This window comes from Petaurus breviceps, unplaced genomic scaffold (genome assembly GCF_028583685.1).
Source record: "Petaurus breviceps papuanus isolate PSGF00001 unplaced genomic scaffold, PetGlider_PUasm1.0 90903, whole genome shotgun sequence".
NCBI lineage: Eukaryota > Metazoa > Chordata > Mammalia > Diprotodontia > Petauridae > Petaurus > Petaurus breviceps.
This window is the reverse complement of record NW_027187376.1, coordinates 18,734,275-18,748,409: the sequence shown is the minus strand read 5'-3', so window position 1 is coordinate 18,748,409 and position 14,135 is coordinate 18,734,275. Positions and strand designations below refer to the sequence as shown.

The window sequence follows — 14,135 nt, the reverse complement described above, 5'->3', positions numbered from 1 at the left end:
CAGACCAACTTGCCTTCCTAGTCTGCCAGTTCCCAAGGGAAAAAAGAGTGCTCCTTTTGCCATCCTCCTTACTCATGCTCCCCCTCCCTTTCTCTTGCCTTTCTCCTCCCTTTAGGAGGAGTTAAATTCCTTCCCTGTCCGTAATTACTGCTGCCTTCCTCCTCATGTGCTACTCCCATTTGGGAGGGGTTTGCCCTCCACTCCTCCCCACCCTTGCTGCAGCTAGTAGATACGTAAGCTTCTGTCTGGAATGAGAGCACCTTGGTACTTGGTATAAGAGTTCCCCATGCATGTTTATTTCTTTTGTAATAAACCCAGCTGCAATGCCTGTCTCATGGACTTGTGAATTTTTTTGGTTAATAAGTATAAATAGATGCCAGGATTGTAGACAGTTTTTTTATTAAATTCATTGTGAAAAAATTTGAACTCCATGACCATTTTCTACGCAGATGATTCGTTATAAATATATCCAGCCCTTGCTTCCCTCTTGATCTTCACATCACCAGCTGCTTGTTGACCATTTCAAACTACATGTCCCAAAAGCATCTCAGACGCAACGTGTTCAGAACTCATCTCCTCCTCAACCTCAAATCTACCCTCTTCAGTATATTCAGTATATTTCTGTCATTGGCTCCACCATTCTTCCAGTCACTCAGATTTACAACCTTGATATTATCTTGAACTCTTAACTGTCCTTCCCGTCACCTATTAGCCAAGTTTCATCATTTCTACCTCCTCAACATTACTTCTGTCAGTTGCCTTCTCTCTACCCACACAGCCACCTCACCCTAGTTCATGACCACTTGATAGAGTTTTGTGGGCAAGGATATTGGAGTGATTTGCCATTTTCTTCTCCAGTGGATTAAGACAGAGATTATATGACTTGCCCAGGGTCACATAGCTAGTTTAGCCTCTCATCACTTTTCACTCGGACTATTACTTCTAAGTGTCCCCCCTTTCTCAGTTCTCTCTCATTTCTAATTCACCCTCTATACAGCTGAAAAGTTGGTTCTCTTAAATTCAGATCTAACCTCACTTCCCTACTCAATAAACTTGACTGGTTCGGTATTGCCTCTAGGATCAAATGTAAACTCTTTATTTGGCAGTGGAAACCCTTCCCAACCTGGCCTTTTCCATACTTAGCATACATTACTCACTTTACATTGTTTTCTTGGCTCTGCTTACTTCACTTTGCACGTTTAGTTCATTTACATCTTCCCTTCCTTCTTTATATTTATCATGTTCATTGTTGGGTTTTTTGTTTTTGTTTTTTTTTTTGCTTTAAGTGTCTGAGGTTGGATTTGAACTCAGGTCCTCCTGACTGCAGGGACAGTGATCTATTCACTGCACCACCTAGCCACCCCAATGTTCATTGTTTTTTACAATGCAGTAATACTGCATTACATTCATGTTCCATGATCTGTTTAGCCTTTTCTTCCCCAATTCATGGACATCCATTTTGTTTTTTAGGTTTTTTTGCACAAAAAGTGCTTCTGTAACTATTTAGCATTTATGGAAGCTTTCTTTTTATCCATATACCTGTGAGTAGACATCTAGCAGTGAAATCCAGAGAGTAAAGGTTATGGTAATGTTAGTTTATTTACGTAACTTCAAATTACAAATCCAGAATTATTGTACTAATTTTATAACTCTACCAACAATGTTCTGTGGGAGAGAAGCCCCAGGACAAAAGCTTGGCATAAATACCAGATTGTTAGGGGGCTGTGTGTGATGATCCAGTAAAGAAGATTGGGAAGGGTCCTACAGATAGAAAGAGAATTAAAAATGAGCAATGTCATGAAAATCCAGAAAAGAGAGAATACCTAGAAAGAGAATGTAGTCCACAGGACCAAATGCTACCAACAGGTCAAAGATTAGAACTAGGAAAAAGTAGTGTTCAATATTGACTTTTCCCATCCTTTGTTATCTTAGTCACTTTGGATGAGGTGAAACTTGTGGTTTGTTTTCATTTTCATTTCACTTATTAGTGATTGGGAACAGCCTTCTTTTGATGAACTGTTTGTTCATACTCTTTGACCACTTTTGGTCTTAACTATTTCTGCTCTCTATATATCTCAGGCACCAAATTCTTATCCAAGAAATTTGACTCAAAGATTCACCCCTCTTTCCACTTTCCTGGCAGCCACTTATATTCTTAGGGGAGTTAACTTTGTTTTTGCTCCTTACCTTAAGTGCATTAATTCTGTTTGTCTAAAACCTTTAAAAATATGTCTTTTTTTAGAATTGTCTCTCCATCTCTTGTTTGAATAAGAATTCATCATCTGTTTTTTGCTATAAAAATATATCTTCTCTTCTAATTACTATGTTAGATTCTTTAGGCTTCAGTTTGAATACCCATCTTGAATTTATTGTGGAATATAGTGTAAAATATTGTTTTAAGCCTAATTTCTCTGTAATTACTTTTCACTTTTCCCAGAAGTTCTTAACCAGGGAGTTATTTTCTAGAGTATTTTTGTTAATTTGATAGGAATAGGATACCCAATTAGTGCTTTTCTGATTACTTGCAAATTCGAACAAGTTTTCAAGTCATAAATGAAAATGTCTCAATATCTTTTGATATTCACTGGATTTTAATCTGATTATTAATGATTTCACTCAAATTGGTTTTTTGATGCATATTTGTTAAGCAGAACCTTTTAATATAATTATCTAGTTGCAATAATTCATTAGATAAAAATCTTTCTACAATTGAGATAAATATGTTCTGCTTTTTTTATTTTTTGAGTTAATTTTTTTATTTTTTAGTTTATAGCTTTCATTTCCACAAGATTTTGAGTTACAAATTTTCTCCCCATTTTTCCCTACCCACCACTCCAAAACAGCAATCCCACTGAATATCCTCTCCCCCAATCTGCTCTCTCCCATATCTTCCCCCACTCCCCCTCCGACTTTCCAGTAGGGCTATAATATTATATTATAGCTAATATTTCCAAAATCATCAAATAAATGTGATAACAGTGGTCAATAATAATTTACTGTTGGGGCAAATATTGGATTTTGTGGTTACAGTACTGGTTTAAAATAGATAATTGAGAACATTCTGTTAATAGATCTGTGGTTTCATTGATGTAAATATTAATGTCTACCCTTATTTTTCTACTCTTAACTATGTCCTTCCCGAGATTTGGCACATAGAGTAAATATTCAGGATGAATATGCATTTGTTTTGTGTGAGACCTCTACACATTATGTGATTTTCTTGTTTTTTTTCCAGCTTTTTCAGATTGTCCTTCATGTACAAAAATCTCTTCATATTATGTATGTACTTAGTTATTTACATCTCTTCTTCCTTCATTAGAATAAAATAAGCTCCTTAAGAAAGGGACTGTTTGTGACTTTCTTTGTGTATTCAGCGCCTGGCATGTGGTAAGCTGACCAATTAACTGACCAGTTCACAGTCTCTAACTTTTTTTTTTCATTCTCTAACCTTTTTCTTTTCATGTGAGAATTCAGTCCATTTATATTTAATTTATACTTTTAAAAATTAACTTAATTTCTACTATTTAAAAAAATTGTTATTCATTTGGACAGAAAGTGATATTATTTTATTATTTCTGTTGGAAACAATAATAATGCCAGCTGGTACTAGCTAAATTCAATGTAGGAGCATCAAATAAAAATGCTATATTTTATGTTATTAACTCTAAGTATGTCTCAGGCTTGATTCCACTTCTTAGCTTTTGTCAGAGAAGTAGGAACATTGACTTCTAATGGACTTTGCCACTATTCTTTTGCCTTTTTTTCCTTCTTTGGTTACCTATAGTGATCTTTAAGTTATAGACTTTTAATTCATTTTACCTTTGTTGTTTACTTTAATTTCTTAAATCTAGCTGTATCATTGATTACTATAATCAACATACTTTTACCACCTTATTGAGATTAAAAGCCAGTTTATTCCTCTTCAACAGTGTTGTTTCCAATGTTTCTCTCTGGGTGTTTTTCCAGCTCAGTTTCAAAAGCTCTTTTGAAGTATGTTTTTTTCTTCATAAATTCTTTGAGGGCTGTTTAGTTTTTGGATGTGCATGTTTTATTTTCAAACAGAATGATTTTTGAGGTAAGCTGATTCTGGTTTAGAAGCCCTTTTAAAAATGTCAACATTTGCTATGTTTAAGTAAAAGTCTTGCGACACTGTTTGTTTTATTTATTTTTGGTGAGTTTATCTTATTCTCTTGGCCACTGAAAGGATTGGTTTTTTTGGTTGTTTTTTTTTTTTTAAGTTTCACCACATTTGTGATTGGTGAGTTGAGTTTTGAGTTTACCCTTGTTGATGTGAATGCTACCCATTTCTTTTTGCGTGCTGCTTGGTTTTGATTGTTCTAAATGTCCTTGAGTGCTTTCATGAACTGTGACATTGCATCTGCTTATATTTTTCTGTACCCTCAAAATTAATCACTTTCATCCATATTGCTTCATTTTCTTATTTGTGTTATTTTCTGAGCTTTTCTTTGTTAACTTGTATTACCTGTCTTCTACTGTTAATCTACCACACTTGACAGTAGGTAGGCCAAAATTAAAATAGGCTAAACTTCTTCAAGCTGCAGACAGCTTTTTAGCAGCTTACTTTCTAAGTAAAGGTATAATAATGATTAAACTATTTTGCAAATAAACCATATTTTAAGAAAGGGAAATTTCAATTAATTGCACTTATTACTTAAGATTATTTTTCATGAAATCACATTAACATTTTAAAAAATTACTTTGCTAAGTGGTACAAGTTTTAATACATTTTTCAGGTTTTCTTACTGTTTACATTTAGTAATGACCAAAAACACAATGAAAAGCTATGACTCTCCTTGTGATTGTTGGTAGCTGCAGATCACGTGATAAAGGAGAGAGTGCCCAGTGGCAACCCACCCACCAAGTTACATGGCGAGCACAGTGGTGACTAGTGGAAGGTTGGTTAAGCAGGGCATGGACAAAGCCATCTTTACTTTCTTTAACATCCTCTACGTTTTTTGCAGGCTGCTCATAATCTTTTGGCAGGCCACAAGTGGCAGACCTGATCTACCATCAGCCTAACTGAATATTAAAAATCTTATCACAAGTGAGCATGATAGTCTGGTTAATAAAGCAACATTCAGAGTGGCCCTAAATCCTGCCTGGTTTGACTATGTCCTGGGGTAGGACTGACTCCTAGGCTTGTCAGGCATTGGATTGGAATCACATAATTTGCGAATCAGAAGGGAACTCCTCACAATGGAATTCGCTCTGCCTCTCATCAGATGGTTCCTCCTTGAGCCTTATTGTAAGGATGATGCCTATAGCAACCATGTTTTTATTCCTCTTCAGGATGCCCTCCAGACTCTAAGAATTTTTTTCTATCATGGCCCATGATAACTATCATTTTCCCCCCCATCCCACCCCTGCCCCCCAAATTTGCTAATCAAAAATTTTCTGTATTTTTTGTGTAGCTTTCTTTAACTCTGGACTTCCCTTTAATAAATAATATTAGTTTCACTTTGGGATTACCCCAACCTACTTCCTCTTATACTATTTTTTTCCTTTATCTGCAAGTCTTTTAAAACATTAAGTGGTTCAGTAATTTTGAAGATTCTATCTAATAAGCAGCTGGTTTATTGGGAAATTTGAAATAATTAAGACTAATTTAAAATATATGTGTCCCTGTAAACATGTCACATTCTTTGAAAATGTCCATCTTTTGTTTTATGAATTGTGCTGAATTTTGTGGGGAAAACTGCCTGGGTCCAAAAGCTGGAATTGCTAATTTGTGTGTATAACATTCCAATTTCTTTTCTCATTTATTGTCTTAAAGAAGTCTTCTGTAATGCTCATAGATATTCTTTAGCAGGATTTCCCTCTTGCTTTTTTAACTATAAAGTATTTTAGTTTATAAGATATTTTAATGATTTGAATCTTTGAGATTTTTAGCATCGAAATTCCATAGATTTTTCCAGTTTATCTATTGTTTGGAGTTTTAAAAAATAATTTTGGAAACTTTCTTGAAATTATTTATGGAATATAGTGTTCATAATTTTTGCTTTTTTCTATAATTTCTGATGTCAGTAATTTTAAAAAGATATCAATTTCTTTTGTTTTTTTACATCACCAGAATATTTCCCATATAGTCTTCTCCTACCCCACCCCCTTCACAGAGCCATCTCATATAACAATTTTATTTCTTACAGAGAAAGGGAAAAAAATCCAGGAAATTAAATTAACACATCAAAAAAGTCTGGCACTTTATATCAATGTTTTCTTTCTTTCTTTTATTTCTGCTGTTAACTTTTCCAGAACTGTCAAATAATAATGGGGAGAACAGACATTTTTATATAGTATTATCATTTTTATTATATTGACTCAAGCATCTTCATGAGCAGTTAATGTTTCTTCAGTTACTTAGATCTGTTTCAATAAAGATTTTTATAGTTTAGATTAATATAGTGCTTGGGTGATTCTTAAAGGATTCACTCCCAGGAATTTTATATTTTTTGAGTAGAATTTCTCTTTTAAACTCTTCCTACTGGGTTTTTAAAAAAGAATTATAGAATGATGTATGTAAATTTTATTTCATGTCCTGCAACTTTGATAAAGTTATTTCAATTAATTTCAGTCAGTTCTCTAAGGAAGACTCCTAGAGTAAGCCTAAATATACTACCATATCATTTGCAAAAAGTGATATGGTTATCCCTTCCACAACACGGTTTTGATATATCACAGGTTGGCATAAGAAATTAAATGGGAATTTTCTGGGAGTTTTGTGGAAGCCACAGATGACACACAGAGGCCAGCAGATAACACAGAGAAAGTTTAGGAACTCAGAAATGCATAAAATATATGTATAGTTTTGTATAATATAAACCCAAATTTTACAATAAGGTACTGTAAACACCCATAAAATAAAATGAAAGAATTCGGACTTCTTACCTGGTACAAAGCGAGGGCCAAACATTTTTACTTGGGTTTTCCAGATCGTGAGGGTGCCACCCTCCTACTCCCTGTGATGTGGAAGAGATAACTGCTACTTCTTTTCTGTTTTTATTTTGCCTTTGCTTATACCACAATTTCTATTTCTTTTTTTTTCTCTCCCACTTAGGTCTCTCACTTTTATTTTTTGAAAAAGGAAAAAGAAAACCCTTGTAATAAATATTCTACTTAGAGTCTTAGAGAGCTATTTGGATCCCTGATAAGTTAAATGACTTATCCAGGATGATAAAGTTTGTCACAATTTCTATTTCTTGACATTGCTATCATTTCTGTTACTATGCTAAATAGTTGTGATGATAAATGGGCATATCTTTTCTTTACTCTTGATTTTATTGGAAAGGCTTTTTCTTTTTTATTTTATTTTCCCAATTTATTTAGTTTACAATATTCAGTTCCACAAGCTTTTGAGTTCTAAATATTCTTTCCCTCTCTTTCCTCCCCCCTCCTCAAGACAGCGTGCAATTTGATATAGTCTCTACATATACATTCACATTAAATATTTTCACATTAGTCATGTTGCAAAGAAGCATTATACCCAGTGGAATGAACCATGAGAAAGAAGAAACAAAACAAAAAAAGAGAAAGAACAAATTGTATGCTTTGATCTGCATTTAGACTCCATAGTTCTTTCTCTGTATGTGAATGGCATTTTCCATTGTGAGACTTTTAGAGTTGTTTTAGCATCTTGCATTGCTGAGAAGAGCCAAGTCTATCACAGTTAGTCATTGCACAGTGTGTTCGATATTCTCCTGGTTCTGCTCTGCTCATTCAGCATCAGCTCATATAAGTCTTTCTAGGTTTTTCTGAAATTTTCCTGCTCCTCAGTTCTGATAGCACAATAGTGTTCCAGTACATTCATATACCACAACTTGTTTAGCCATTTCCCAGTTGATGGACATCCCCTAAATTCCCAATTCTTTGCCACAACAAATAGAGCTTCTATAAATGTTTTTGTGCATGTGGGTCCTTTTCCATGGACAGGCTTTTTCTAATTTTTCTCTATTACATAGATAAAGACGTTTAAAATTCCATTTATTTTATTTCTAAGAGTGCTAGAATTTTTAATAGAAGTGAATGGTAGATTTTGTGAAAATCCTTTTTAAGTATCTATGGATAAAATCATTGTTTTTATTATTTCTTATTAATATTGTTCACTATATTTAACATTTTCTGTTGAATTAATCCTCTATTACTGGTATAAATCAAATATGATTATAGTCTCTAATCTTTCTAACATTTTGTTTTAGCTTGCTGATGTTTTACTTAAAAATTTTACATCATTGTTTATTAGGTACATTGGTCTGTAGTTGTTTTTTGTTTTTGCTCTGTCTTTACATTTTTGTGTCTTTTGTCCACTGAGTACATCCACAATATTTCACATTATTTCTTTTTCTACCTGAATTTTTTTTGTTACTTTGAGTGTTTCAGGTTATACTTGGACATTTTTTTAATTTAATGCTTTAATATTTGTGAAGCACTTTACAAATATTATGGCATGTTATAAGTAATAGCTTCAGAAAAACCTGGGAAGCCTTCTATGAGCTAATGCAAAATGAGAACCAGGAGAACCTAGTACACAGTAATAGCAACCTTGTACAATGATCAGTTGTAAATGACTTAGTTTATTGTGGGTCAATACATTTGTTGTAACAAGAACTTGCAAGTGAGACCATTAATCATTTTAAGTGAAGTTTTAATAGTGGAGCATAATGAACTGGGGGACTGCTAGGGGCATGTACCCAGATCATGCAGCCTTGAGATGCATATTCTTGGGATTTATATAGATAAAAGCCACAACATAACTATTGCCAAGGAGGGCAGAAAGGGAAAATACAGAAGCCAAAGGATAGTGTTGCTTAACAACCTGTCAGTTAGCCAAACAGTAAAAATCCCTTGACTGGTTCCTAGGTAAGGGTGAGGGGCTGTGGTGTTCTGCTTGGCTGGTGGGCTAGGTCTGTTTTGTTGGTGAGTCTCCTAGGGGAGCATGAGTACAAGTGTTAGGTTTGTTTCTTAGGTGAGCTTGATAGGGAAGGGGGTTGGGCAGAGTTCTTAAAAATGGAGGTTACAACAATTCCCACTTCTTTTTGTCAAGAGTCAAACCTTTGGCTCACAATACGACAAGCAACTCATGCAGGGGCTGATAACCTAGGTTGCCTTAGAAGGGGAAGGTTGACTGAGTTAAATTTCTTAGGATGTTTTCTAATGACCTTATTGAAAACCCTTGTGTCCTATCACTTTGCCAGCTTCCAAAGTTGAATTTACTTTTAATTAGTGGTAGGTTTATCTTCAAATGTTTGAGGTTGGATGACCATTTACCTATTTGTATGATGGAGCTGGGTCCCTTCTGGGATTTGTTTTTACTACTTACTGTATGCTTACCCTTAGCAGGTAATATAATTTCTCTGCAGCATAATTTGTAATGTAAAATAAAAGTGTTTGATCTGTTTTATTTCTGTGGCCCTTCTAGTTTCTGATTTTCTCAGACTGTCCTCGACACATACACTTGGCACATGCGCGCACACACACATACACACAGCTCTCAAGAACACATCAGTGCGAGGCAACTGGCTAGTTCGTTTAGGACCTAGCGTGTTGTAGATGAAACAGATATTTACTTGTATAATCTCTGTAGGAGATTGGACCTGTGACCTCTGACTGCTTCTACTACTGCTATTAGTTGCTAAATATGTACCCACCTAAAAATTATTTGTAAATATTCAGTGAAGTAGATTCAATCCCCTACATAGGAAATGACAAGGAACTATTGGAAAGCACCAAGACAGTGCAAACTGTATCTTTTTCTTCTTTAGGAAATCTGTTAAGCCTTTTAATCTCAGGCTTCCCCATTTCCTCTTTGAATTTACCATTATGAACTAAAGCTTGGGTATGAATTATGGCATCTATAGGGACTGACAAGTCTGAAAGCATGTGCAGTGGGTAACCTCTGTGGACCTGCCACATCCATGAAGGGGTAGCCAGGGCAGGTTGGGGGGAGGGAGTTATATCCTCTCATCTCTTTGAGTCTCACTTGGTCTTTATAATTTTGTTGCATTTATTTATTTTTTTATTTTTTGCATCTGTAGTTTTTTACATTTGCATTGTTATAGTTATTGTGTGTATTGTTTTCTTGGCTCTGCTTACTTCACTCTGCATTGGTTCATATATATCTTTCCAGGCTTCATCAAATACATAATTTCTTGCAGTACTGTAATATTTTATATCCATGTACCACCGTTTGTTTAACTGTTATCCATTTGATGGACATCTTCTTTGCGATTCTTAACTATCACAAAAAATGCTGCTATGTATATGGGGACTTTCTTCTTATCAATGGCTTCCTCAGCATATAAGCTCAATAATGGAGTCTCTGATTCAAAGGGTATGGATATTTTAGTCACTTTATTTACAGTTACAAATTACTTTCTAAAATGGTTGTACCAGTAACAGTAATACTGTGAGATGATCAGCTGTGAATGGCTTAGCTATTCTCAGCAATACAATGATCCTCTACAATTCTGAAGGACATATGATGAAAAATGCTATCTGTCCCCAGAGAAAGATGGTGATGGTGTCTGAATGCAGATTGAAGGATACTTTTTTTTCCACTTTATTTTGGAGGGGGAAGGGTAGGCATTTGGAGTTAAGTGACTTGCCCAAGGTCACATGGCTAGCTGTTTGTGTCAAGTGTCTTGAGGCTGGATTTGAACTCAGGTCCTCCTGACTCCAGGGCCAGTGCTTCATTCACTGCGCCACTTAGCCGCCCCTTCCACTTTATTTTTCTTGAGTTTTCTTTTTAATCTGTGTTTTCTTTTACAAAATGACTATTATGTATATATTTTGCATGACTACACATAAATATCCTGTATGGAATTGCTTGCCTTCTCAATGGGGGTGTGGTGGGGAGGGAGGCCTGGAAAAGAGTTTGGAACTCAAAGTTTTAAAAACAAATGTTAAAAATTGTTTTCACATGTAACTGGGAAAAATTAAATACTAAATAAATACCCAAAAATCGTTGTACCATTTCACAGCTTTGCCACCATTGTATTAATATGCCTCTCCTTCCACAGTTCTTCTGATGTTGACTGTTGCCATTTTGGGGTCCTTTTTGCCAATTTGTAGGGTGTGAGGTGAAACCTCAGGGTTATTTTGATATGCATTTCTCTTATTAGTAATTTGTATTCTTTCATGTAGTTGTGGATACTTTGCAGTTCTTTTGAGAACTGTTTCTTCATGTCCTTTGACCATTGGCTAGTACAAGGTTTTAACTCATTGGGAGAAATGAATAATAACTTGCTTTTTAAATTTTATTTTATTATATATTTTTTTGCCTTTTGGAGGGCAATTGGGGTTAAGTAACTTTGCCAAGGTCACACAGCTAGTTTTAATTTTTGTGTGGGTGTTAAGTGTCTGAGGCCGGAACCGAACTTGGGTCCTCTTGACTCCGGGGCTGGCGCTTTACTCACTGCGCCACCTAGCCTCCCCCACTAACTTGCTTTTAGTAGAGAAGATCATAGGTTTCATTTGGCTATAAACTATATGAAACTTTTTTTCATATGACATTGTATGCTCGGATTGTTTTTTTTTTCCTCATTTCTTTCAATAAACTGTCCCAAATAAATGTTTTTGTCTTTGGTTTAGGTGATAAACCACGGCCACCTTCATCAAGCCCTTCCAGCATTATTCGTCGTACTTCCTCATTAGATACACTTGCTGCCCCTTATCTTGCAGGACACTGGCCTCGGGATAATCATGGGCAATCTGTTCCATGTATGAGGGACAAAGCTACACAGGTAAGCTTAATACATCCTTTTATTTTGAAAGCCTTTTCATTTTTTTTACTGAACACTTTCTCATAATTTTCTTTAACTCTCTTCAGATTCTTATATATATATGGCTTTTGTTTGGGGATTTCAGTTAAGATTGTGAAAATGGATCAGATATTGACAGTATTCCTAAAATTTGTTATGTAAATACATAGGAAAAATAGCACTTTCATTCTAAAAACCCCTTATATTTGGAAATTCAAATATACAGAATTGATAAGCTTGAGAACTAATTTTTCTGGAACTAGAGCCAACACTGGGTTCCCGAATTATCCCCAATCTATTGTAAATAAGGACCACAGAGATTCTTATAGTTGGAAAGATGTGATCCAGGATAACATTTATTTGAATAAGAATTTCATATACATTCTCCCTTACACATTTTTGGTCAGTAGTGGTCTTTGCTGGCAGACCTGTAATGAAGGAAATGGTGAGACTCACTGTTTACAGAGGCAGCTCACTCTACCTTCAGATAGTTCTGGTTATTAATATCAAGTCTTTTCGCGTCATCCACCTTGACTCCCAACTCAACATCTGACTTTCTGACTTCTTGACCTTATCTCTCCCCTGTTCTCCCTCAACAGAGAGAATGCTTCTCAGTTCCTGTTACGTAGTCTTCCCCCATTGGAAGGTAAACCCCTTGAGAGCAGGAGCTGCTTTTTGGGGTGGGGGGGGGGAGGGGTACTTGCATTCCTAGCACTTAGCGTGGTGCATGTCACATAACATAGTAGTAAGTACATAGTCAGTGTTTGTTGACTAGATTCTGCTTTTCTTTTAAATTCCACCTACTGCACCAAGTTGTCTTCTGGAGCCAAGTAGAACAAACCTAATCCCAGTTCTTCCAAGTTTGTGAAGAAAGCTATCTTAAATCTTTTTTATTCCTTTGAAGCCAAATATCCCTATTTGTTATGGCAAATCTTTGTATGGTGTGACCTGCAGTTGGACCATGATGGTATGAAGTTTTCAAAATAAGAAATGTCAGCTGTCAAACATATGAAAAAGTGACCCAAATCACCAATAAGTGAAGCATAAGTTACAACAGCTTTGAGATTTGAACTCATACACAGCAAATGGGACAAGATAATGCAGGACAGACACTAATAGACATAGGTTGAGCTGTTATAGAACAGGTCACCTCTTTATGTTAGAAAAACTAAGCTGTCATACCCTTTGACCTAGAGATTGACACATATATGTTGGTGCTTAGCTTAAAGAGAGAAATAAATATTCTATAGTATCAATATATGCACCATCACTTTCCATGGTAGTAATAAAGGAAAACGGAGTGGATACTCCTTTCTTTGGGAAATGGTTGAACAAGTTATGGTTTTGTTGACTTAATGGAATAGAGGTGGGTATAAGAAATGATGACTATAAACTTAGGAGGAGCATAAGACTTATAGAAAGTGTTATAGAGTAAAGCAGACAGAACTAGAACAACATATATAATGACTAAAACTAATGAAAATAGCACTAAAATGATTAATTCATTTGCAGTGAGCAATCTTGATCCTGGAGAATAGATGACAACACATTTCCCCCTTCTTAATAATAATATAGGGGTCCACAGGAGCAGAATATTGCCTATGCTATCATGCAAAATATATTTGGTTGTTTGATTTTCTTTAACTATTTTTCTTTATTACAGTGGCAGGTTCGGTAGTGGGGAAATATTGGGAAATGATTGTGGTGTAAAAAGCAGTAGGTCTCAATAAAACTCCTTTGACTTTTCACCATTTAGTTTGCCCTCCTGAAAGTTTTCCATATTATCTGTGCCCTTCCCAAAATTGGATACTCAGAAATTAACCTGGTGTTCCATGTATGGCTTAATCAAATTCTGTGAACTATTAATGTCTTCTTCATTTGGAGTACTTTCTCTCAATGTAGTTTAAGATTATAACATCTCAGTTATTTTAATGACTCATTGAGACTGCAGTCAGCTACAGTTTTTTTCAGTTGATTGCTGTGTAATAGCATCTTGTACTTGTGAAAGGGATTTTTTTAATTCAAGTGTAAGACTAGGCATTTATCACTATTAAATTTCATATTCTTACATTTGAATAAATCATTGAACTTGTCAAGATCTTTCTGGCTCTTGACTTATACAATATCATGTTACTATGGCTATCTTTCTTAACTTTGTTATCTGCAAATTTGATAAGTCTAATATAGTCAAGCTACTAATAAAAATGTTCAACTATCTAGTTTAGGGAGCGGCTAGGTGGCACAGTGAATAGAGCACCAGGCCTGGAGTCAGGAGGACATGAGTTCAAATCTGGCCTCAGACACTTAATACTTACCAGCCGCGTGACCTTGGACAAGTCACTTAACCCCAATTGTCCTGCC

At 35.3% G+C, this 14,135-nt stretch overlaps 1 protein-coding gene across 2 annotated transcripts in view; it reads left to right on the top strand.

Annotated features, from left to right (window-relative positions):
- Positions 1-14,135, top strand: part of FAM117B (family with sequence similarity 117 member B) — a 116,272-nt gene that overhangs the window by 35,270 nt on the left and 66,867 nt on the right. For both annotated transcript variants that reach the window (XM_069075349.1, XM_069075348.1), the window contains exon 2: positions 11,605-11,756. In XM_069075349.1, the coding sequence (XP_068931450.1) occupies positions 11,605-11,756 (152 nt within the window). The remainder of the gene's footprint in view (positions 1-11,604; positions 11,757-14,135) is intronic.